General features: G+C 41.7%; 1 protein-coding gene across 1 annotated transcript in view; it reads left to right on the forward strand.

Annotated features, from left to right (window-relative positions):
• Window positions 1-25,490, forward strand: part of LOC126249203 (tubulin beta chain-like) — a 94,154-nt gene extending 68,664 nt beyond the window's left edge. The window contains exons 7-9 of the mRNA XM_049950857.1: window positions 3,614-3,763; window positions 21,207-21,359; window positions 25,365-25,490. Of these exons, the coding sequence (XP_049806814.1) occupies window positions 3,614-3,763; window positions 21,207-21,359; window positions 25,365-25,490 (429 nt within the window). The remainder of the gene's footprint in view (window positions 1-3,613; window positions 3,764-21,206; window positions 21,360-25,364) is intronic.
• Window positions 25,491-25,744: the final 254 nt, after the last annotated feature.

The following is a 25,744-nucleotide window of genomic DNA, read 5'->3' on the forward strand; positions in this document are numbered from 1 at the left end:
AGTGTTAGCTATGATGATATCGGTAGTAAATAGAAAAAATTGCTATCGCCGTGTTACTGGATTTCTCTAAACCCAAACTCGGCTAATGTGTAAAATAATCTCCCAGATCTCCCAGGATGGTGAGAGAAACGTCGTTACCTTATCATCTACTGCTCTTAACGTGATGCTGCTACTTATAGTAGCATTTCAGCAATCTTGGCAGAGAACAGCTACTGGCTCATTAAAACTGTTTTGGCCTCTGTAGGAACGAATTTGCACAGGGCGATGTGGATTCCACTGAACATAAAACTCCGTTACTCATACACAGATTAAACAAGTGTGGCATGGGCCTTCGTAGTCCAGTGAAAAATTACCAATGAGTGTTGCACGATGCGCAAATATTTCATTTTTGCTGTGTTGCTGTTGATAATGATTTGCTTACGTAACTGGTGACTCGGGTAAATGCGGAACCAAAAGGCTAAAACCAACACCTAAAAGTAAAGAGTTTCTACGCTTGTATCAAAGTTCTGTCCTCGTTAATAAGTAACAAAGGCAGATCTACCAATCAATCTCTAACGTCTAGCTATCCCAGAAGAATGTGTCTATCCCAAACGCGATTGCGAAGTGCATTCCACTAATTGTAAGACATTCCAAGAACAGCAATTCGGTCATACGGCGAATGTCCCAGTATGTGGTCTGATTGAGACAAGTATATTATTGTTTAAATCATCGCTCGTATTGTCAGTCAGTCTTTCCTCTACCTTTACTAGCTGTTACTTACTAACGATAATTGTGATTCGATCTGTGAAACGTTTATTCCTATCACATCGCTAATTTACTGGAGCGGTTTGCCCAACAAAACTTACCTCCCATTCCTGGCGAACCACTGTCTAACGTCCCCCGCTGTATGAGGATGAAGGATTCATCGGAGCCAGGGGTCTGTCTGGTATGAACTCTTGCAATACTAGCAAAAAAGACACCAGACCACCGGCCAAGTACGATCAGCGAACCTCTACTGTCTTCACCTAGAGTACTGAAAATCGGCTTCCACTTAGTGTCATTCAAATATCAAATTTTTCATGTGCATGGGACACCTGTACCCTTAATATTATGCATGTATAGAGCTACCACAAAATGTCTTTCATATGCGCCGACAACCAAACAAATGTATATGGTCGTATTTTTGATGTAAAAATAGGCGCTATAACTACAAGTATTAAGGGCAAAGACAATGTGAATGACATGGTGAGTGAACCTTACAAGAATCTAAAGCGCTAAATCGAAAATATTGTGTAGAAACAGCATCGCTATACATATACAGGTATGATGCAGCTCTTCATGCTAGACTAACCTCTGCAAGTATACCTTACCTGCATAACTACTGCAACCCGCATCAGTTGGAATCTGCAGTTTTATTTATCCCGTGGTCTTCCGCTACAGCTTCTACCCTCCTTTTTTCCCCTCCTGTATCAAACTAAAAATTTATTGATGCATTACTATTTGTCCCATCAACCGATTCTTTTAGTCAAGTAAGAAATTTCGTATACCCCGATTTGATTCATATACATTATTGGTTACTTGATCTACCCGTATAATCTTCAGCAATCTTCCGTAGCACCACATTAAACATGCTGACTGCCACAAGGCCACATTTGGCGTGTCAGGGCCGCTGACAGCGCGCCCACCAATGGCCTCTTGGGAGTCAATGTACTGAATGTGGCGCTACAGAAGAATGCTGAAGATTATATGGGTAGATCGAGAACTAATAATGCAATTAATCAAATTGGGGGAAACGAAATTTAAGAGTCAACTTGACTAAAAGAAACGTTGATAAGAGAGATGCTGAGGCGTGCCCGCTACCGGCGGCAGTAAACATGTTAACGAGCTATGTTCTCTACATGTCACTTCCTTTACAGGTTGAACTCGCGTCAGATATCTTCTGGAAAGGGAAATAATTTCTAATTTTGAAAGTGGTTTTAAGTGTAGACAAATTTCTTTCTGAAATGCTTTCCTTGCTACAGCCATTTCGTATTTTATATGATCTATACTTCAACCATCATCAGTTACTGAGCTGCCCAAATAGCAAACCCCATTTGCTACATGCAGTGTCCATTTTTTTTATCCTATTCCCTCAGCATCACTTCATTAAATGAGGTTATACCATTTCCTTTGTTTCACTTTTATTGATGATCAATTTATAATTACCCTTTCTAGGTACTATGCATTCTGCTCAAACTGCCGTTCAGTCGCTAGCCTTAATTGACAAAATTACAGGCTCATCAGAAAATCTGTTTTTATTTCTTCTCCTTCAACTTTAATTGCCTCTCCAAAATTCTCCTTGATTTCCTCTACTTAATGTACCCATTAAATATTGTGGATAGACTACCTTATTCTTCTTCTTCCTCCTCCTCCTCCTCTCTCTCTCTCTCTCTCTCTCTCAGCAACTGCAGTCTGATGTCTGTGCAAGTTATTAATAACATTTCGCTTCCTATCTTTCAACTGAGCTGCCTTCATAATTTAAAAAGTTTATTCCAGTCAACATTGTAAATCAACAAATGCTATAAACGTAGATTCGCCTTTCTTCAACCTATCGTTCAAGAAAGTCGGCAAGTATAGCGCTACGAACTCCCAAATTTCTCTCGATAGCCTAAATTATCTCAGAGGATACCTTCAACCACTGTTTCTATTCAGCTTTAAATAATCTGCTTTTGCAGCCATGGCTTGCTGTACTGGTTGTACTTTCGTCAACGTAATATCATCGATGCATTTTCTCAGTACATAAGCTGTTCAAAGCCTATTGTCTTCCATTTTCACTGGGTATTGGGGCATATACTGAATGCTGATACAGCATGGACGAATTACATCAAGGTGAACTATTAAGAGGCATTTGCCGTGTACAGATAACCACAGCACGAGTGACAGTAATTTGTACTTGCGACATACAACCCGACATGGGATGCACACACGTAAATGCTCAGATATCTCCTACATACATTCCAGTGAGCATCAAACAACTGACGTATGAAACAAGTAAAATTAGATACATATTTGCGAAATGTCTTGGAGTTCAATCAAAGTCTCAACAGCAGTTACTTTCCAGTTTAGAAGCATTTCTTCTATTTGCTATTTCGCATTTTTTGCGCAAAATTTTATTTTATTCTGACATAGCATTTTCAGGCGATTTTTAAAAAATAAATTTATTCGAAAATTATAATTAGATATTTATTAACGAACATCTCCATTTAATTCAGAATTTTATTGAGAGTACGTGAAATTTTCTGATAGCCAGATCATAACCAGCGTCTTAAAAATAACGAGACCGGTAAGCTATCGGCAGCTATATTAATTAGCCTGAAATATTTTGATCTTAATGACACTCTGAAATCTTGTGGTCTTCGAAGGCGGTTTGCTTGGAGTTCTCGTGAGAATTACGTCGTACTGCTGTAGCAAACTGGTGCCTGGTCACTGAGCTCAAAATTGTATACTTAAGAAGGAAACCGAAGAAGACCATCTTCTAAGATGGTCTTGTCAGTATTATAACGGACTTGTTATTCTGCCAAATTGACGCTATTACTAAAAGTTTATGCAGAACATAGGCTGTTGCCACAGTGAAAGCACCCGAAATTGTTAACAGGTGGACGAGCAGATGCTGAGCATGCAGAACAAGAACAGCAACTACTTCGCAGAGTGGATCCCAAACAACGTGAAGACGGCCGTGTGCGACATTCCGCCCAAGGGGCTCAGCATGTCCTCTACGTTCATCGGCAACACAACAGCCATACAGGTAAAAAAAAAAGACTAAAACGGTGTGTCCAAAGCACGCTGAAAACTAATACTCACAATGTGGTCCAGATTAAATAAAAAGAGTGCAGATATTGTTAATGAAGTGCGACATCCATTCGCTTATAGCAACGTGGCGGACGGCAGCTTCATGTAAGTCATATAACCGCCCCACCACTTTACTGGCATACTTTATTAGCACCGGAATACCTCTGACAGTAAAGTCTCAAAGGCTCGATGCATACGAACGAGTCAGCAATGTGCTCGCAACGTCAGATATTGTTTCAGTACATGCATGGCGACATAGTACCGGTAATCCCGCAGTAATAGTAGTTCGTATGGCAACGGGTATGGACGTAGGCAGAAGAAAGCAGATAGATAATGCTCTCCGCTGGGATTAAGTCATTTGCTGGTTATACCTATTTCACGTTTTTAACACGTACAGTCATAGACATAAAAACTGACGGACCGCCACATCGACTAAGTCCGAGTCGTTCACTTAAGGTGGCCAATAAAACTGACCGCCTCTGCAATGCTAAGTCCGGCCATCTGCACAATATGGCAACGCTTTAAGATGCGGAAGTTTCAGGAGCAAGTGTTGTGTACTTACGAGACACTCTGCGGTTATGTTAGCCCGTGGGCTAGTGGTAATCGTCGTGCATTCTAAACTTACAGTCGTCTACAGTTACGAACGTCGAAGATAATTCGCATCACAATCTGCCCACTTGTAATAAAAAATACTTTCAGAAACAATTACGCCCGACAGCTCGTGGTTGCGTCACTATCAATGCAGCTTATGCTCGAGTGTTTCCTTACGATGCATCAGCTACCGGCCACCGGCCAGACGCCACCCGCCGCCTGAAATTGGCCGCCGCCCAGGTGAACGCGGCGCCACGCTGTCAATGTATCAACTGTCATTTTCGAATTTGAAGTTCTAGTTATCATCTTGCAGTTAAGCATTGGATTTTTCACACTTCAAAAATCATGAATTGCTGTTAAGCATTTTAAAATTAGGTCGCAAGTGGAAAGAGGTGTAACATCTGCAACACAATACCTACTTTTGGTATTACAGAGGGGTGAATGCAGAAGAGGCAGCTCGAAAGATTTGAACTGTATGTGGAGCGAATGCTTTTGGGAAGTATACGCCAGAAAAAGATATTCTTGTTTCAACAAAGATCTTTCTAGCATGAATGATTTTCCACATGAAGAAAGTCTAGACTACTGATAATGTGATGGATTACCATATAACCTCCATGCGAAATTTGCATTCAACAGGCAATCTTCATAAGTTTGGTGTAGGAATCCTGCATGCTCTAATTCGAAACATCAAAAATCAACGAAGTAACTATTACTGCAGTTTGCTTGTACATAATCAGGTCGCTCATTGAGCATTCCTATGCAATGCTGTTACTGGTGACGAGTTATGATGCCTTTATCGTTAACTTCCTAACAAGAAATGAAAGGCTGAGCCCCCCCAAAGACGTAAACTCGAGAAAAGAGTAGTGTCAACGTAATGCTTCCCATCCGGTAGCTCCAAAAGTGCAGTTTGCACTGCCGGCCGGAGTGGCCGAGCGGTTCTAGGCGCTACAGTCTGGAACCGCGCGACCGCTACGGTCGCAGGTTCGAATCCTGCCTAGGGCATGGACGTGTGTGATGTCCTTAGGTTAGTTAGGTTTAAGTAGTTCTAAGTTCTAGGGGACTGATGACCTCAGAAGTTAAGTCCCATAGTGCTCAGAGCCATTTGCAGTTTGCACTACGAATTCTTCCCCAAGGGTGTGTCCATCACAGCTGGAATTTGTTGCCGACAATTGACACTCCTTTCGGTCGCAGTGTAAGAAAATAGACTGACAAAACATAACCACATGTGCTAATGCATGATAACGCACTCCGCTGATTTGAGAAACAAAGCTATCCAGGACATTGATAGGGAAGTCATTTCTCAGGAACTTGTATCGATGGGGAAGGCATCTCTCAGGCTCTTGTCCCTCTCATCGTATACTGGTAAAATTTTACCTTTCCCGCTTTTGATCGATCAACCGTCAAGGCAATTCTTTCCTAGACGAAAACGCTCTTTAAATTACACTGGTTTAATAAGTTCGTTCTACAGGCGCAGAATTTGTAAACTACTTTAGCGCCGTCATACTGCGAAATGATATACTGTTGCTGATATAACAGCGTTTTCCATTACTTTATTGAACACAACTGTAGTCTTCAAAGAGAAATTAAATATTCACTTCGTTAATACAAATTAAATTCAACTTACTACCGAAACATCACGACGGCAGTCTATCTTGATAAAGCATTACATGCCTGTAAGACGACTGTGCATATTTTAACACGAATTAATAGTAGATTACCGACTTTTGACTTCGAAAAGGTCTCTATTTACTTCATGTCTTGTATCATACTCAAATATTACGAAAATGCGGCGGATCATAGATAGAATTATGTTTTCACAGCAACAAAAAAATTTCGGCAGAAAACAAGAGTGACATTATGAATTTTTCAGTACCATAAAGTTTCCGCTCTGACGCTAAGGGGCACTGAAAGTAGCAAGACGAATTTTCTCGAGCATAATATCAAGTGAATTTAGCGGGATAGTTCTGTGCCATCACGGAAGTAACCCGTCTGTCACAGAGTTGCCAAACATATTCTGTGTTGCCAAGTTTGTTATACTGTCAGGAAGAATACCAGCTGATGTGTTCTGTGAGTGACATCGGAAGTGACTATAGCTTCGTTTCAAAATTGTGGCTCGCAAGAGCTGGAATATACTCATAATATTTCAAAGAGTCTTATTCGCAATTTTGTAGCTAGGTTTAGGGGCTAGAGTGGAATTACCTGTAATACATCGATACACTGAGTGCAAAGGAAACGTCATAAATTAACTGCGACGATTATTTGTGTTTTACTGTCTTAATCGCATCGAAACCTTGAAAGCGTAATCACCAGACGCGATTCCCAATTTTGGGGTTTCTCCAGTGGTTGAGTTGACAATGTATCTTTGTTATATAATATTGTTATTCAGATCACTGTCAGTGGCACATCTGCCAGAAGACAGGCATGACCTCTTCTTCTTGTCAGCTTTTCTGGCGTATATTATCCAGTTGCTCGAAACGTGAAGACGTAAGGTGTATTCGAATGTTCCATATGGCGAAAATCTGATATTTCTTTTCTTCCAGCTCTAACATTAAAAAAAAACAGTTGCAATAAGCGGCAGGAAAGCGCATGTGAACCAACAATTAATAATGCAGTCATAATTAGTGGAATCCGACAAACTCCATCTGTCATCTGATAATTGTGAAAAACTTTATTCATCTGCACAGCACCACAGTATGAACTCAAGGGTTTCGTACGATTCCTGTACTTAATTTCGTTGTGATCATTTTCAATGACAGGAGAGCAGGAGCAAAACCATCTGACTTGAAATATACCTTTCCAGCGGGATTGGAATGTTTGGCTACACTTCCAGTGTGGTATCATGAATGTGACCAATCACTCACTGCTGTAGTATACGCTAGGACAGAAAGAAGTAGGTTTCCCACAAAGTAAACGAAGAGAGACCCTGTCGCTGTCACTTAATAAACATGAATGGTTCAGAAAATTTCAAATATATCTACTGAAATTAGGAGGTTAATGCAGCTCCAGTCCGTCATTATCACTGAGTCGCCAAACATTTCCCCTGTGTGTGTGTGTGTGTGTGTGTGTGTGTGTGTGTGTGTGTGTGTGTGTGTGTGTGTGTGTGGTCCTTTGGGACATGTCCGAAAGAACGGACGCCACACATTCGTATGTGCAGGGTTTTTCAGGAGGAATAGTAGATATTTTAGAAGGTGGTGGTATAGCCGAATTGAAGAAAAGAATTCCGTACAAATTTGTCCACTTTTTATTGAGTACAGAGATACAGCTGTTAGTACGTAACCCTAAAAAACTCAAAGCAAATGCAATTGAGGACGTTCAAAGTTTATTTTCAAAAATTCTCCCCCAACTTCAATCCACTTTTGACTTCACTTGATAGCACCAAGTGTAGCTCTTCTGAGTTCGTCTTTGCTTTCTTTTATGAGGGCTGCACTATTTATAATCCGAACGATCAAATCGGCTCTTGAGTTTACTTTTACTTTATAGATTTCACCTTTTAACCATCCCCACAGGCAAAAATCAAAAGAAATAAGGTCTGGGGACCTCAGTAGCCAAGGAATGTGGCCATGTTTACTGATCCATCTTCCGGGAAATGTTAGGTTTGGATTGTCACCAGACGACTAGAATGTGCAGGAGCCCCGTCATGCTGGAGGAACATAAGCATACTTGCAGCAAACGGAACCTCTTCGAATAATGCTGGAATCTCATTTTCAAGGAAGTGTAGACAACGGGGTCTTGTAAGGACCAACAAATGAAACGAAAATGCGTTGACCCCAGCTGTATGAACTCAGTAAATATTGGACACATGTTGTATGGCATTTTTCTGCGATTTATCTGTACTACCACCTCCTACAATATTTACTATTCTCCTGAAACATACTGTATAATTATTCAGGTCTCGGCGGGACATCGAAAGTTTTCAGTGCTAGACGCACTTCATCATCCTAAACCTCGCCGGAATACAGAGTAGCTGCGGGCGAATGGAATGATCGATGGATTTGGAGGAGGGGGGGCAAAGATAAGAATTTTCGTCCGACGAGGAGCGTGTATAGGTAGGTCCTGCAGGCATTTTGGACGTTGTGTCCCGATAGTGCAATGGTCAGCGCTTCTGCCTAGTCAGCAGGAGATCCAGGTTCGGAACCCGGGCGGTCACGCATTTTCATCTTCCGCCGCTGCTGTATGTCAACGCCCTGTGACAGTGTGGAGGTCTGTCCTTCTATATTTAAGATGCAATTGTTTTTTGAGGCAATTCAGTGATTTGCGAACATTTCTTTTGCCATCAATGTAACGGGACTTCAACGGCATCCATTCCTTAGTCATTGCTTTGTGATGGCGCCAACCCATGTCATATACAGGCGACTCAGATTGTAGCGCATATTTAGTCAAGTAATGAATGGTAAGAATACAAGCATTTACGACCAGTCGAAGCAGGAAGCAGCTTGATCACTTATCCAAGTGCAACATGCGGTACCTGTGTACTGAGTCATTTCAGCTGCATAGCTGATGGTAATATTTGTCAAGCAATTCACTGTAGAATTAATGTAGTACCTGTACGATTATCTCTGCAGTCGTACTGCATCATTAGTAGCTCGTGAATGGAGTAGTATGATCGTTAAATCAGATTACTCAAGGTGATGCCAAATAAAGAGAAGCGACGACGCCACCACACTATCTTTATTTACGTAGGTAGTCAGCGCTAGATTATGTGGGCCACCATTAACGTTACTGTAAGCAGTAACACCATACATCCACTGCAAGCCGGACCATTATCATGCAGTTGTTACTCGCAGTGATTACAAGTTGCTGATACTCGTCAAGAATAGCGTAAAGCGCCTCGTGAATGTTGTAATGGTCGCCTAGTCGTAGATATTGCTAATTGCTATAATCGCACTATTTCACTCCCATTTACGGAGCTTGTTAGCACTTGATGTTAGGTTGGCGCCATTAAAATGCATTGTAGTAATCGCTGGTCCTTGCTGGATCGCTGCTGTGTCTCGATGCTGATGATGCTGGCTCTAAATCTGGTTGTCTAGGGTTAAAAAGATGAGTTCCCGTGTTTGTGCTTTTGATAAAGAACGAGCGAAACCAACAAATATGTAAACTTCAAATATTTATTACTCTGGTGGCCATCTTAATTCCACTGTCCACCAAAGACCATGACACAACACAAAGTAGTACTTCTTTTACATGTTCTTTGCATTGTTTATCCACCTCAAACAATAACACACACACACACACACACACACACACACACACACACACACACAACTTTACCAAAGTGACATTTCGACTGCGCCCGACCCTTCTTGCTGCTTGTATTTATAACCTTGTCAAAGAACTACTAAAAAGAGATATAGTTTATAAGTCACATGTACATCTGTTATCATAATTTGTGCAGAAAAGTTATTAATTTACATCGAGTGACATAATTTAACATGTTATTAAAATGACACAGATTTGTTGACTTGACAGAATAATTCTTTGGTACAAAAAGGCCGTTTTTTAGAAGTTTGTCAGTTGACTTCTCTAATTTGCATAAATAAGTAAATAACATGAATTATTAAGAATTACATTGGTTTTCGTCTAAAATACGAGTGTTTACGTGAATACTGAGTGAAAACCGTCCTAGTGAACAAATAGGTTTCACTGGGTGATTTTTATTTAAGGAGATCCAAAATACGTCAGTTGGTCACTATTTTTCGTACTTCATATTAATTATTTAAGATGAACTTAGTGTTTTTACATGATGACATTTGCTGTATCGGTGATAAAGTGATATTAACTTGTGTGTGGGTCAGTTATTCAGTATAATTTAATGAGTTGACTGTTTATGGACACATGTTATGCAATCATTGTTAACATACACAATAACTTTTCTATAATCATAAATACTCGTTAAACTGGTTGAATTTGGAGGGTATCGCATACTCTGGTAAAAGCCTTTAATATGTTCCGTTACAATGTGAAGTTCCATTTGTATTACGCGTAGGACAGAGAGAATCCTAAATAACAGTAAGAGATTACCCAGAGAAGGCAAGAGTCCACGTATTGTCTCAAGTTGTTGCAGTTTGATATTAATGTAGTTCCCGATGGTTTCACACTAACCGGTTCTTTTGGCTATTGGTATACTCATATGGGAATTATCGAAGTGTGATTCCTAGAACGCTCAACTACCTTAATGACACCTCATTTTGGATTGAATATGACTAGGAAAGCGACGTTAATTTGACGTTTCCGTCCGTCTCCTGACTACTTACGAATGAAGTCTGAAGTGCACTCACAGTTGTGTTGTCTGCTACATGAATTCTGTAAGGTATTGTGCCAGCTGGCAGTATTGCTGAATACAGACATGTGCAAATATCTTCATTGCTCTAAGGAAACTCGTCTTCGTTGCATTTTTTCCATATCGTAATTAGCACAGTAACATAAGGCTCATTCTGTTGAACTTGATGCCCACAAATCCTTATATAAGAATCTGCGAGCGGTAATAATGTATGAAACACTGTTGGACAAAAACTGGAGAGCTCCCCGCTTTTTGCGTTTCCGATAGGGACTATGATAAGACTCTGGTGCCATATTATGCTTCAGAACACTTAATACTAAAACAAAAGCTGTGGTATGAGAAGAGGAAATGACTTATATGCTTCTCAGAAACTTTAGTTTTTTGTGTTCATTTTCTCACTTCATACTAACACAAAGGCGTTGATATGAGAGGAGGAAATGAAATATACTCTTCCAAGACATAATCTTTCCTTGTGTGTTACTACTGCGTGTATGAAAGCTCTGCAGTTAATTTTTGTGTATTGGATAAATTTGATAACACCTCACATTACTTTCGGAGAAAGTTCCTATTTTCTTGGGATCCAAATAGAGTGGAGATTCCCTCACTGGTAATATCCTGATGACTAATGACTAATGACATGATACCCGTTCCAATTGCTCCATGGCACCTGTGAGGAGAGTCTCACGCTGGTTACTATAAGAACATGCAGGCAGTGACGTCCGCTCACTGCAGTCAGAGCCAAGGTGATTTCTTTATGTTTATGGCGAAGCGTCTGCTGCAGTGTTAACGCTCAGCTAACATAAACAAATGGCGGTGGCACTGGGCACTGCAAATCGCTGCACTTGTCGCGAGCCGCGACAAGAGCGCACTGTATCTGCCAACGATATTATGGAGCTAATAAATCTTACTTAACGTAATGTGCAAGACATGGGTTGGGTAAAAAATTCGGTTTGCAGTAACCAGCCACTGTCTTAAAATAGTTTAGTTATATTTGACACAGTATTTATTGTTGCTTGTCTTTCTAATTTTAATAGTATTGATTCAGATTATGCGTACGCACACACACGCAAGCGCACACATTTATTCCAGTGACAGTGACGACTGCTGTCTGTTGAACAACACATGCGCCAGTCAATTTCTCAGTTGGCGTCGAGTGGATGAAATTTTTCATTTACTTGCATTGTAAGAATTGTGAGGAGGAGACTGAAAGTAAATGGACTTGTACGCTAAAGAGCTGCGACAAAGCAAAGCTTGCCCGATTATCACATAATTGTCCACATGGGTTTTGTGGACGAGTATCCTTTTAGTAGCCAACCCAACCACCATTACGTAAGATTTCTCGAAGGCGTCAGGGCATTGATTCCTCTAAGGTCCTCGATAGTGTAGCGTGATGGTTTACTTCCCACCATACGTTTTCTATATTCGTCGAAAGGTCGCTTGTATTTATAGGTCCACATAGCAATGACTTCGATACCTCTGCCCACATATTCTCTATCTGGTTGATCGTGGAACAAACGGAAACAGCTTTATCCCCTCTTGGCCCTGAAATCAATCTTGCTCTGCTCTGTGGTCCTGTAAATAAACTGTAATCTCGTTACTTCATATATTTATATAAGGGATTTGTAATAAGCACATTGTATTAGTATTTTCCATAGTGTTTAAGTATGCAGACCTTGTCATAGATAAGAAATCTAGGTTCAACAGTCCGATTAGGAATGTGGTTTACCGAATCAATCATGTGATGAGTCTTAGTCGGAAATCCACATTAAGATTGTCTGGCTGAATCCGATTAGAACGATCTGGTATCGAACTGAAACTACAGAAATCGTATAATCTTAACGTCTGTATTGCAACAACGCTGGGCACATAATTTCCTTTGGTGGAGTAACAGGTAGCAACTGTCTAAAAAAATGGCTCTGAGCACTATGGGACTAAACATCTGTGGTCATCAGTCCCCTAGAACTTAGAACTACTTAAACCTGACCAACCTAAAGACATCACACACACACACACACACACACACACACACACACACACACACACACACACACACACACACACACACACACACACACACACACACACACACACACCCATGCCCGAGGTAGGATTCGAACCTGCGACCGTAGCAGTCGCGCGGTTCCAGACTGAGCGCTTAGAACCGCTAGACCACCGCGGCCGGCCAACTGTCTAAGAAATGTCTACTAGCAGCAATGTAACGTATTTATAACCTATATTTATGTGATGCAAATATTGAATCGAACAATATACATCTATTTCAGTGGTAGGAAGGCACACCATATTGAATTTGGATGATGATGATGATGATGATGATGATGATGATGATGATGATGATGATGATGATGATGATCCCATGTGATGTTAGACCCTCCATCGGGCGCCTCCCTATGTGGAGAATAAGAGAAAGCATCCCAGATATCGGTGGTACCGAGGAAATCACCGTTGAACCCAAAATCTAGACACGTCTGAGTGAAAATCACCGGTACTCTGGTCACCTAAGTGTGTTCTATCAGGTTCAAGTTGGTACTGTGAATTGACTTTTGCCTCATATCTACTGTTTTTGGATGGGGCGTACTACAATGCTAATACAAACAACTGGCGTCTCCAATGAGGTGGTCTGCTGTATGCGGTACACAGTGGTGTATGATGTGTTCATATCCTTCGGCATGTAGCATTTTTTAAACGCAATAATGGAGCACACAACCAGACATCGTATGTTAGCTCAATGAGCTTGGCTGAAAATATTTGGTTTCAAAGGCTTCGACGCAAGCAAACATGAACTGTGCAAGTAAATTTAACTTTACCCCAGGTGGTACACAACCCACCCGTCGACAGACGGCAACTGAACTTTCTGATTCTGGGGGTTCCAGGCTAGCACGACAGAGAATATCGGATATATCTGCTAAACTTCCCTACAAGCAGAAAACATTCATTGGAACGCTAAATATCAATACACTGATCCAAGTAGGAAAACATAATCTCACATAAGAATTCAACCGACAAAAAATTCTCATCCTTGCTCTTCAAGAAACATGACTAACTGATAATGAAACTTTGCATTACGGAAACTATCGCATCTTAAAGAGTAAAACACAGCAAATGATAACAAAAGGCTCACCAACCTTCGGCATGGCATTTCTCATACACAGATCCGTCATCAACTCTGTCAAAGGAATCACACCCATTGACAATCGACTTGTCACTATGCGCATCCAGCGCGCCAATAAAAAATGTATATTCGTCAGTGCACATGCCCCCACCAACATCGAAAATAAGAAAAAACCCCAAAATTGTCGAAATTCTGGAACACACTCGAAAAAACCATGAGCAAACTTCACCAAGAGCGTGAAAATGCTAACGCGAGACTTCAACGCTAAATTTGCGACAGCAAAAACCTATAGAAAAATCATTGGTAGAAATTCTACACATGGAAACACTAAAACCAACAGCACACGTGTGATTGACATTTGCCAACAATTCAAACTCAAAATGTCTACCCACTTTAGGAAAAAATCAGCTCCGAGGTAACAAGATTGCCTACCAGTTGCAAGCTGCTTTCGTTCGCGTTTAGAGATTTGCTGAAAGCCATATTTTTCATTCTTTTCTACCAGAGCTACAAGCAGACAGAGAAACTCAATAAGACAATCGTAAGAAAACGCTCCAGCAAATTTTCACTAAACCAGTGTAGTTTGAAGAGCATTTTCGTCTAGAAATGAACTGCCTTGACGGTTGATCGATCAAGAGCACGAAAGGTAAAATTTTACGAGTATACAATCAGAGGGACGAGTGCCTGAGAGATGACGTCCCTATCAATCTCCTGGATAGTTTTGTTCCTAAAAATGGTTCAAATGGCTCTGACTATGGGACTTCTGAGGTCATCAGTCCCCTAGAACTTGGAACTACTTAAACCTGACCAACCTAAGGACATCACACACATCCATGCCCGAGGCAGGATTAGAACCTGCGACTGTAGCGGTCGCGCGGTTCCAGACTGTAGCGCCTAGAACCGCTCGGCCACCCCGGCGGTTTGTTCCTAAGATCAACAGAGTGCGTTACCATGCATTAACACACGTGATGTAGTTTTGTCGGTCGATTTTCTTACACTGCGACCGAAAGGAGTCTCAATTGTTGGCAACAAATTCCAGCTGTGATGGACACACCCTTGGGGAAGAATTCGTAGTGCAAGCTGCTCTTTTGGAGCTACCGGATGGAAAGTATTATGTTGACACTACTCTTTTCTCGAGTTTACGTCTTTTGGGGGGCTCAGACTATCATTTCTTGTTAGGAAGTTAACGATCAAGGCATCATAACTCGTCACCAGTAACAGTATTGCGTAGGAATGCACAATGAGCGACCTGATCATGTTCAAGCAAAACTGCAATAATAGTCACTTCGTTGATTTTTGATGTTTCGAATTAGAGCATGCAGTATTCCTACACCAAACTCCTGAAGATTGCCTGTTGAATGCAAATTTCGCATGGAGGTTATATGGTAAGCCATCACTTCATCAGTAGTCTAGACTTTCTTCATGTGGAAAATAATTCATGCTAGAAAGATCTTTGTTGAAACAAGAATATCTTTTTCTGGCGTATACTTCCCAAAAGCATTCGCTCCACATACAGTTCAAATCTTTCGAGCTGCCTCTTCTGCATTCACCCCTCTGTAATACCAAAAGTAGGTATTGTGTTGCAGATGTTACACCTCTTTCCACTTGCGACCTAATTTTACAATGCTTAACGGTAGTTCATGATTTTGAAGTGTGAAAAATCCAATGCTTAACTGCAAGATGATAACTAGAACTTCAAATTCGAAAATAACAGTTGATACCTATACCGACAGCGTGGCGCCGCGTTCAACTGGGCGGCGGCCGATTTCAGGCGGCGGTTGGCGTCTGACCGGTTGCTGATGCATCGCGAGGAAACACTCGAGCATAAGCTGCACTGATAGCGACGCAACCACGAGCTGTCGGGCGTAATTGTTTCTGAAAGTATTTGTTATTACAAGTGGGTAGAAGGTGATGCGAATTATCTTCGATGTTCAATCAGATATAACTTTACACGAGGACCGAAATGTATTTAAAAAAAAAGACGGTTGGACACGAACACGCGACTACAGGTTAAGAATGCACGATTACCACTAGCCAACAGGCTAACACAACCGCGGAGTATCTCGCAAATACACAACACTTCCTCCTGAAACTTCGGCATCTTACATCGTTGCCATATTGTACAGATGGCCGGACGTAGCTTTGTCAGAGGCGGTCGGTTTTATTGGTCACCGTAAGTGAACGACTCGGATTTAGTCGATGTGGCGGCCAACTGGCGGTCAGTTTTACTGTCTAAGACTGTACATTCCAGTACTCGATGATACTCCCAAAATCGTTACACGGTGCAAACTTGAAACAGTTGTGCTCTCGTACTACTATTTGCGATGTGTACGCCATATTTCATGGTATTTCTGCACCGATTCGAATTGCACACCCAAACCGATTACATACACTCCTGGAAATTGAAATAAGAACACCGTGAATTCATTGTCCCAGGAAGGGGAAACTTTATTGACACATTCCTGGGGTCAGATACATCACATGATCACACTGACAGAACCACAGGCACATAGACACAGGCAACAGAGCATGCACAATGTCGGCACTAGTACAGTGTATATCCACCTTTCGCAGCAATGCAGGCTGCTATTCTCCCATGGAGACGATCGTAGAGATGCTGGATGTAGTCCTGTGGAACGGCTTGCCATGCCATTTCCACTTGGCGCCTCAGTTGGACCAGCGTTCGTGCTGGACGTGCAGACCGCGTGAGACGACGCTGCATCCAGTCCCAAACATGCTCAATGGGGGACAGATCCGGAGATCTTGCTGGCCAGGGTAGTTGACTTACACCTTCTAGAGCACGTTGGGTGGCACGGGATACATGCGGACGTGCATTGTCCTGTTGGAACAGCAAGTTCCCTTGCCGGTCTAGGAATGGTAGAACGATGGGTTCGATGACGGTTTGGATGTACCGTGCACTATTCAGTGTCCCCTCGGCGATCACCAGTGGTGTACGGCCAGTGTAGGAGATCGCTCCCCACACCATGATGCCGGGTGTTGGCCCTGTGTGCCTCGGTCGTATGCAGTCCTGATTGTGGCGCTCACCTGCACGGCGCCAAACACGCATACGACCATCATTGGCACCAAGGCAGAAGCGACTCTCATCACTGAAGACGACACGTCTCCATTCGTCCCTCCATTCACGCCTGTCGCGACACCACTGGAGGCGGGCTGCACGATGTTGGGGCGTGAGCGGAAGACGGCCTAACGGTGTGCGGGACCGTAGCCCAGCTTCATGGAGACGGTTGCGAATGGTCCTCGCCGATACCCCAGGAGCAACAGTGTCCCTAATTTGCTGGGAAGTGGCGGTGCGGTCCCCTACGGCACTGCGTAGGATCCTACGGTCTTGGCGTGCATCCGTGCGTCGCTGCGGTCCGGTCCCAGGTCGACGGGCACGTGCACCTTCCGCCGACCACTGGCGACAACATCGATGTACTGTGGAGACCTCACGCCCCACGTGTTGAGCAATTCGGCGGTACGTCCACCCGGCCTCCCGCATGCCCACTATACGCCCTCGCTCAAAGTCCGTCAACTGCACATACGGTTCACGTCCACGCTGTCGCGGCATGCTACCAGTGTTAAAGACTGCCATGGAGCTCCGTATGCCACGGCAAACTGGCTGACACTGACGGCGGCGGTGCACAAATGCTGCGCAGCTAGCGCCATTCGACGGCCAACACCGCGGTTCCTGGTGTGTCCGCTGTGCCGTGCGTGTGATCATTGCTTGTACAGCCCTCTCGCAGTGTCCGGAGCAAGTATGGTGGGTCTGACACACCGGTGTCAATGTGTTCTTTTTTCCATTTCCAGGAGTGTATATGGGAGGCTGACGGTAGCTGTTGTCTGAGTTACAAACACGAGGTTACCTCCCAATTGTTCCATAAGGGCTGCAGCTTCGTGGTATGGCTCCACTACCTGAAGGGTACTACTGAAAAGCTTAGTTGGCATACGAACATGAAAATGGCAGATACTGAGATACGCGACAGCTGAACAGAATAGCATCTAAAATTCCTTAATAAAGGAAAGGCATCTGGGCCAGAAGTAAAACCAGTAAGATTCTACACAGACGATGCTAAAGAACGTGCTTTCCAGTACAAGCAGCAATTCATCGTAAGTCACTGGAACAACGAATGGTACGTAGCAATTGTAAAAAAGCGATAGTCATTCCCGTTTTCAAGAAGGGTCCTAAGACAGATGGACATAATTATAAGAAAGAAAGAAAGATTGTGTTTAACGTCTCGGATTGCCTCAAGGACGGGGATGGAAATCGGCAGTGCCCTTTCGAGGGAACTATCCCGGCATTTGCTTGGAGCGATTTAGGGAAATCACAGAAAACCAAAATCTGGATGGCCGGACGTGGGTTTGAATAGTCGTCCTCCCGAATGAGTGTCCAGTGTGCTAACAATTGCACCACCTCGCTCGGTACATAATTATAGGACTATACCACTGATGTCAATTTGTTACAGAATTATGAAACATGGTTTATGCTCTCGTATTATGACGTTTCGAAGAACGAAAATCGCCATAACACTCAACATGAATTTCGCAAAGAGAGATTTGTGAAACTCGGCTCGCTCTTTCACTCCATGAGTTCCATAGTGCTCAGGTTTATGCCTTGTTCCTAGACTTCAGGAAGACATTTGACACCGTCCCGAACTGTCGTCCAGAGAAAAAATAAGAGCTTATCGAGTATCCAGAGTATCGTACCAGATTTACTACTGCATTCAAGGCTTCCTTGCAGAGAGAACACGTTGCTCTTAATTTAACAAGATAGATGTAAAGTAATTTCAGCAGAACGCTAAGAGAGTATGAAAAAACCATTACTTTTAATATGATACAACAGAAAATGGCTGAAGCTCCACAACATTGTTTGCAGGTGATAGTTTCCTACAAGAAAGTAGTAATGCAAGAAGGTAGTAGCTATTTGCAAAAGAACTTGCAGAGGATTAATGAATAGTGCAGAGAAAGGCAGTTCACCCAGAACGTAAATAAATGTAACATACTGCTCACACATCGCAGAAATAACTAGCGTGGAAATACCCCACTGATGACAAATTTTTAGAAGTCGTATCAACCGTAAAATATGTAAGAGTAAACGTCCAGAGCGACCTTACGTGAAATAACAAAGTAAAATAACAGATGTCGGACAGATTCATTGGAAGGGTCTCAAGGAGACATTTACGAAATAAGTAGCTTACAAAACATTAGGTCAACTGACTCTTCAGTACAGGTCCTCACTCTGGAACACCTACCAGGTAGGACTAATAGTAGAGAGCGGCAACTCAGTGTATGAAGCACCGCAGTTCTGAGAAAACGTAGCTACCTTCATCCAGTAAGATAATGCGGAAAGAAGTAAGAACTACCAACACACTCATGTCTGGTTCCATCCTACACGCCGAGGCTGAATCGCTACCGTTGTCATGTACTGCATTAGGGTTTTCGTACGCACAGACATGATTGCTACGATAACTGAAGATCCCATCACTTGTAAAGCAGCCTCATCAGTGCCAACAACTGACAATGCACGAACACAACACACTGCCACGACGAGGGTTGACAAAGATCTTCTGCTATGAATGAATGTTTTCGGGATTTAAGCCTTTCACCCAGTGAAAGTGATGCGTTCACTGGAGATTGTGATGCTGAATGTTACAGGTGAGGTAACTCCTTGCCTTCGATCAGTCAGTATATTAGCTTTTGTCCAAAATATGAACAACGCGTTCTAGCTCACAGCTCCATACGTCTTGGGGTATGCCAATGTTACAAACCCTTCTTTCCAATGTGCCTTTCTCTCAAAAACACCGTGTAAATGATTTACACATGGTAACTGCCTCTTCAGATACCTTTAAGTATGAAGCTGAAGTGCTGCCGCAGCATTTCCATCCGCTAGGCCGTATATGTAGTGCATGTCGCTTCTCTCTCTCTCTCTCTCTCTCTCTCTCTCTCTCTCTCTCTCTCTCTCTCACCGAATAAATCTTTTGTGACGTGATGGATGTTACAAACATACACAAAACAACAAAAGACGAGCTCCTCTCGGAACTCCCTACTGACATTTTCGACCCATTTTCATATGAGCTTCTTGTAATGGGTTGGTGACAGGAATACAGTCGTTCACTTACGGACACAATTTACACACACCATATGTATATGTTGTCATATATTAAATTGATGTTATTAATGTAAGTAATACGCAACTCTAAAAAATGGAGTACAATACATACAGGGTTTCCGAAATTCCCCTTACAAACGTCCAAGATTTGTAGACGGGAGCGAGAACATAATTTGAATAGGAACCCATGTTCGGAAACTTACCGTTTCCTTTCACGGCAGCTTCAGTTTAGATGTGTAAGGCGTCCACGTCTGCTGAGGGAAAGTAAAGTCTGAGTTGCTTCTCCTGGTATGCGATAGGGTAGACAGGATGATGTGGACTACCAGTTGTTGAGTCGCATACAAGGTATAATTTAAGAGACCCCTGTAGAGACAGAGGAAGATCTGCTCTCATGAGTTCTGGCTGCTGCACTAGAAACTGAAGATACGGCATGTGGGATGGCGATGGTGTACCACATGTTTCGTAAGTAAACTATCTGTAACAAAGTTTGTGGTCGCCATATCGAGCCGCCGTTGTAATGCATCAGTACTGTCCTGTGCGTACAGTACACTGAGTTCTTTATTATTTTAGAATAATATAAAAACGTAATGTTATAGTGTCAGTACAAACAATTGTTATAAATGGATGTTCAGCTATATTTCCTTTCCAATTGTACTGCGTCACTCCTAATTAAATTCCTCGAGGAGAAGTGTATACGTTAAACATCTGAACAGAAACTGTCAGAATGTTATGTACTCACTCCCCTCTAAAAGTCCTAGAAGCTTGTAACAGGAATCCCAGAACACCTTGTATATCATGAAGTTTTCCGTGCTTTTTGAGTTACACATTGATAGCATTCATAGAATCATTACAAAGAGAGAAGATTTTTAAGTAGACAACTATAGTCCAGTTGTGTGTTCGAAAATGGAATAACAAACATTTCAAGTATGGGAAATTTAGAACATTGTCAAATAATAAATTCACAATTTAAGTCTCTAGCTGCTCTATTAAAACATACTGCGGGTAAAAGAACGTTGCCACGGTGGAGAGCCGTCAGCCTAAACGAAAAAGTAATGATGCATGCTACTGAAACAGATGCCACAACCATAGAAGATAGCAGAACAGTATACTATAGATCTGTGTAACAGATATAAATTATGCGTAATTTTCAATAATCGTCACCCGCACGCACTCCACCGTAGACTTGTTTCGTTTCTGGATTATTCCAAGTACTAAACTGTGCGCGACATGGTATCCCGTTATTTCTGGTGTCATTTGTGAACTGCGGCAATTCTGATAAGAATACAAACTTGTTTCAGGAATTGTTCCGGCGTATTTCAGAGCAGTTCGCTTCCATGTTGCGACGCAAGGCTTTCTTGCATTGGTACATAGGCGAAGGCATGGATGAGATGGAATTTGCAGAGGCAGCCTCCAACATCGACGACTTGATCAGCGAGTACCAGCAGTACCAGGTTAGTAGCGGGTGTTTGGTGAATCTAAACAAGAAATGAGAGGTGATGTAGCAGATTTTGACAACCTTAAATGAAGTTATCCTCCCACCTACACGGTACCTGGTTACTGCTGCCTTAAATGCCACTTGAGTAAAAACGAGGAAACCTTTTGACGCTTTTAATGTTCACAGAAAATAGGCCTACCTTATTTAGCACTACGCCTTTTCCATTAAGCGTAATAAATATGGTAGATGTGCCATAACTGTATGGATGGGTGGGTGGATATCGTTGATGAGTGACATTGCCAACTAGCTGTTCAAGCATCAAATGAATCTCATCCCTGTTTGAGGTCCGCAGACTGGTCCGTGTACTGACTATGCAGATACTTCTGTCTCCATTTCGTTGTAATAATTATGAACCAGTTGTACAAAAGACGAAACAGAATTAGCATCTCGAACTACGAAACTATACTCCGATGTTGCAAATGTAGCCCTATTCTGGCAACCAGTGGTTTCACTATAGCTAAAACGGGTTAGTTGTCTGAACAGCAAGTGTTGAGAAGTCTTATAAGGTAACTTCAGCATTTGATATGTGTGGGTTAGCATTATTGCAAAAAAAGTAAATCACGTGGTATTTTCCATCACTCTCATCGTCATTTTCGCAAATACGGTTATTCGTGAGCAACAAATTACTATACATATTTGTATGTGTCCTCGAAAAACTGCAGGATGTCACAAAATAATGTACACGTTTTGGAACTTAAGCCCTTCAGTGTGAATCGGACAGAACTGTAAAGTTTTTTGTGTTGTACAGGTTAAGATGTAAATTAGCGGTATATATTCAAAACGAAAACCATGCTGAAATAAGACTACGACTAAGATTACTGCTGCTAAGACAGAGTGACATAACTATTGTATTTTTTATAATGGAATAGCATCGAAAGCTAGCTGGATTTGACCTCTTAGATCAGTGTTTGTATTCTTGCAGTATACATTGTTTCCTTGCTAGTACCCAAAAGGCTGAACATAAAAGGATTAAATGTGGTGATGGAACGAGCACCCTACAACACTTTGCCCTATCCATCTCGGAGGGACTTGGCGACTCAGAAATTTCTTGTTGCAAAAATAAACTTAATTTTCAAAAATTTCGTTAAGTCCTGTAGTTCTCAGATGCAACATTTCTTGTTAAGTCACCTGCTTCGACTGGGCGGTTTCTTGTATCAGTCATCCATCTACTTAGATCATGGCTCGGCCTGAAGGTCTTTATTTCTTGGTTTCGGTGCAGAAATTTGTCCACCTACGTAGATAGGCTTGTCCATGGCCATTCACTTCACTCTGTGTTGATACGTGCTAGTTCAATCGACGAAAAGCGCCATTAAAAAACACCGACTAGGTAGCATAACTCAAGCTTAGTGGCAGTATCTGTATATTTTTAGAAAAGACCTGGCTTTCGGAATTCTAACTAATTGCATTAAACGTTCAAAGTTCAATTAATGAGCCTTTAATGTGTCTGAAAAATCATCTTAGTGGCTATCAAATCCATATTCACTGCCTAAACTATTATCATTGCAAGCTTATTACTGTTTTACTAAGTGTCTTCACACGCAAAACAGCCAGCATTTGCACGTCCAACCCGAATAAATTGTGTGTTCTAAACAGTGATCCACAACTATCCGCGAGTTAAAGTAGTTCAGTCCTCTTCTTTTAAAGGCTCCATGAATGTTCATGACACACCATGTGGAGTTCTAAAACGACCAGAAATTTCACACGCAAATAACTTCCAAAGTAATTCAATAAAGAATTCTCAAACATTTCACTAAAAATTTTTAAATTTGTACTCGATTCATATTTATGGCAAAACATCTGAACGAATACATGATTCTAATCTCAGCCGAAATTTGTGGTACCGGTCCACACGTGCCGTTCACTAAGACGGCTGACGTTCGACAACTCGATACACAGGACTGCAGCACAGTGCGCTTCGCAAAGTGCGTAGAATACTTAAATCTCTTGTGCTGATTGTCTGTCCAGATAATCAGAAAAGCTCCTGCCTTCAAATGCTGGCGATAGTCAATAACTCGTCCAACAGGATTATGAAAGAATTTATGAAACGAAATTCAAATAAAATGAAATCCGAATTATCCGCAGCAATTAAACTTTCTCTTTCGTTTTCGCTTCTTTTATACAAAAGAAAGGACAGTGGACATTAGTCTCATGACTCGTGACTGCACAAGATTTTTTCCGAGCATACGTTTCCATAGTTTCCAACAAAATAAAACATTCACACGTCACGTATGTCCTCTATACGCTCACTCTAACAATAACATAATTAAATAATTTTGAAACAACTGTTTCTACTTCAAGCATCTATTGTAGCTAAAACATAATTTTAAAGAAATTTTATGTACAAATCTTTTTAGTCACAGATTATGGAGCGTAAATATCTTACAATCCATAGCTCTGTTTCGTGGCGAAAGAAACGTTATTTCCAGGTTAAATATATCTCCGAAAGTATTGAAGATCATGATCTGAGGTGTTGAAAGTACAGTCGTGGCAGCGACAGGATTGCGGTATGTGGAGTACGAAAAAACTAGTTTCCGCCGGCAACAGAACCAGACACTGTTAAAAATCGCGTACTTCACTGCAAGGAATAACAACTCTGGATAATGTGCTACGTTAGACTGTGACAGGCTCTTCAAAGAAGCGGGGCCTGATAAACCGTCCGGACGGCAAACACCACCAGAATGATATTCGTGGTAGGCTAACGTGCCTAGCTTCAGTTACGTATGGATTTTCTTTAGTCCAGTGCACGCAGCTTTCGCAGTTAATTGTTCCGTAAAATTTAAAGGTTACGTCATCCGGCAAAATAATTAGGTCCTTGGACATTTAACTTCACAAATTTTGATGAACAACTAACGAAATTAATTTCCCGTTTTGGCACCAGCTACATTCAGAATGTGTGTCGGAATGTAAGCCTTTGCCGGCCGCTGGTGGCCGAGCGGTTCTGGCGCTACAGTCTGGAACCGAGCGATCGCTACGGTCGCAGGTTCGAATCCTGCCTCGGGCATGGATGTGTGTGTTGTCCTTAGGTTAGTTAGGTTTAAGTAGTTCTAAGTTCTAGGGGACTTATGACCTTAGCAGTTGAGTCCCATATGTGTTGTGACTTGACTGCAAGTATACACCTGTGCTAGATTCAGTCTGTCTTATATTAACATTATTTGGCAATGGAGATATATATAATAATGAAACGATCAGCTGCCGAGTGCTATATTAAATTTTTTTAAATGTCATAAAACTGATTTATTAAAATTGGAGTTACATTTCGTAATATTTCTAGTTGGCAGTTTAAGATTGTGATATAAATATTTATGTACTGTTCTAAGGTACATTTTTGCCATGGATATAACTGAGTCTTTCTGAACCAAAGGGTATATACGTGTTCATAGTTTTTCGTCAAAGAGATCATAAAAATGTTTTTCACGAAAATCCAACTGTTCATTGAGAAGCACTGACGGTTCATCTCTATAATGGGCATATATCTCGATCTCCTCCAAAATATTTAATAATAAGCCTTTATTAGCGCAATGAAGGACTTGCAAATTCTGTTGTACCGTCCCTTCAGCATGCTTATTAAAAGTTGTGTGATGGCCGAAGACTGATTTTGTTCGTGCGGTACTAGTCTGATGGTCATGCGATATGACCGAAACCGGTCACCTATGTTCTTGAAACATAAGTGGTGTGATCAAGACTGTATTTTTGAAAGAAAAATTTTAGATATTTCGCTGCTTTTAAAAGATAAATTCAGTTCCATAGAGTTCATTTTGCTACAAGCAGGAGTAGTTGGATTGAACTGAACTTTAAATGCGAACATTTTAGGTTAGGCTTTACCGTGACTGTTATTGACATTAAATGAAACAACACGTTTACTGTTCCCAGTCAACGATGACTGGTAACAGTAAACTTGTTGTTTCATTTAATGAACTGAACTTGCTGTGACAGCACACTAAGATGTGCGTTTCGTCTGCAGGAGGCGACTGCAGACGACGACGACGACCAGGGCGATGAACAGGACGACGAAGTAGAAGAGGCTGCCGAGGATAAGGTGGCGGATGTCTCCGCATACAGCCTGGACGATACACGGGTTGTGGGCTAGCCATACCATATTTACGTTTAATAAAATCAAAATATCGATTGATAGCGGATGTTGCAGTCACAGATATAGTTATGGGCGCAGAACTAAGTATTGCATGCATCAATAAACATGTTTAAAGGGACTTATTTTTGTTTGATCTGCCGTAACTATTGCTCCCCTGAAATATGTTCTATGTAATTGGTAAAGTAGTTTATTTACGAGAATAAATGAAGAAGATGCAAAATTTAGGTTTTATCTAAACTTTTTTTCCATTG

Source organism: Schistocerca nitens, chromosome 3 (genome assembly GCF_023898315.1).
Source record: "Schistocerca nitens isolate TAMUIC-IGC-003100 chromosome 3, iqSchNite1.1, whole genome shotgun sequence".
NCBI lineage: Eukaryota > Metazoa > Arthropoda > Insecta > Orthoptera > Acrididae > Schistocerca > Schistocerca nitens.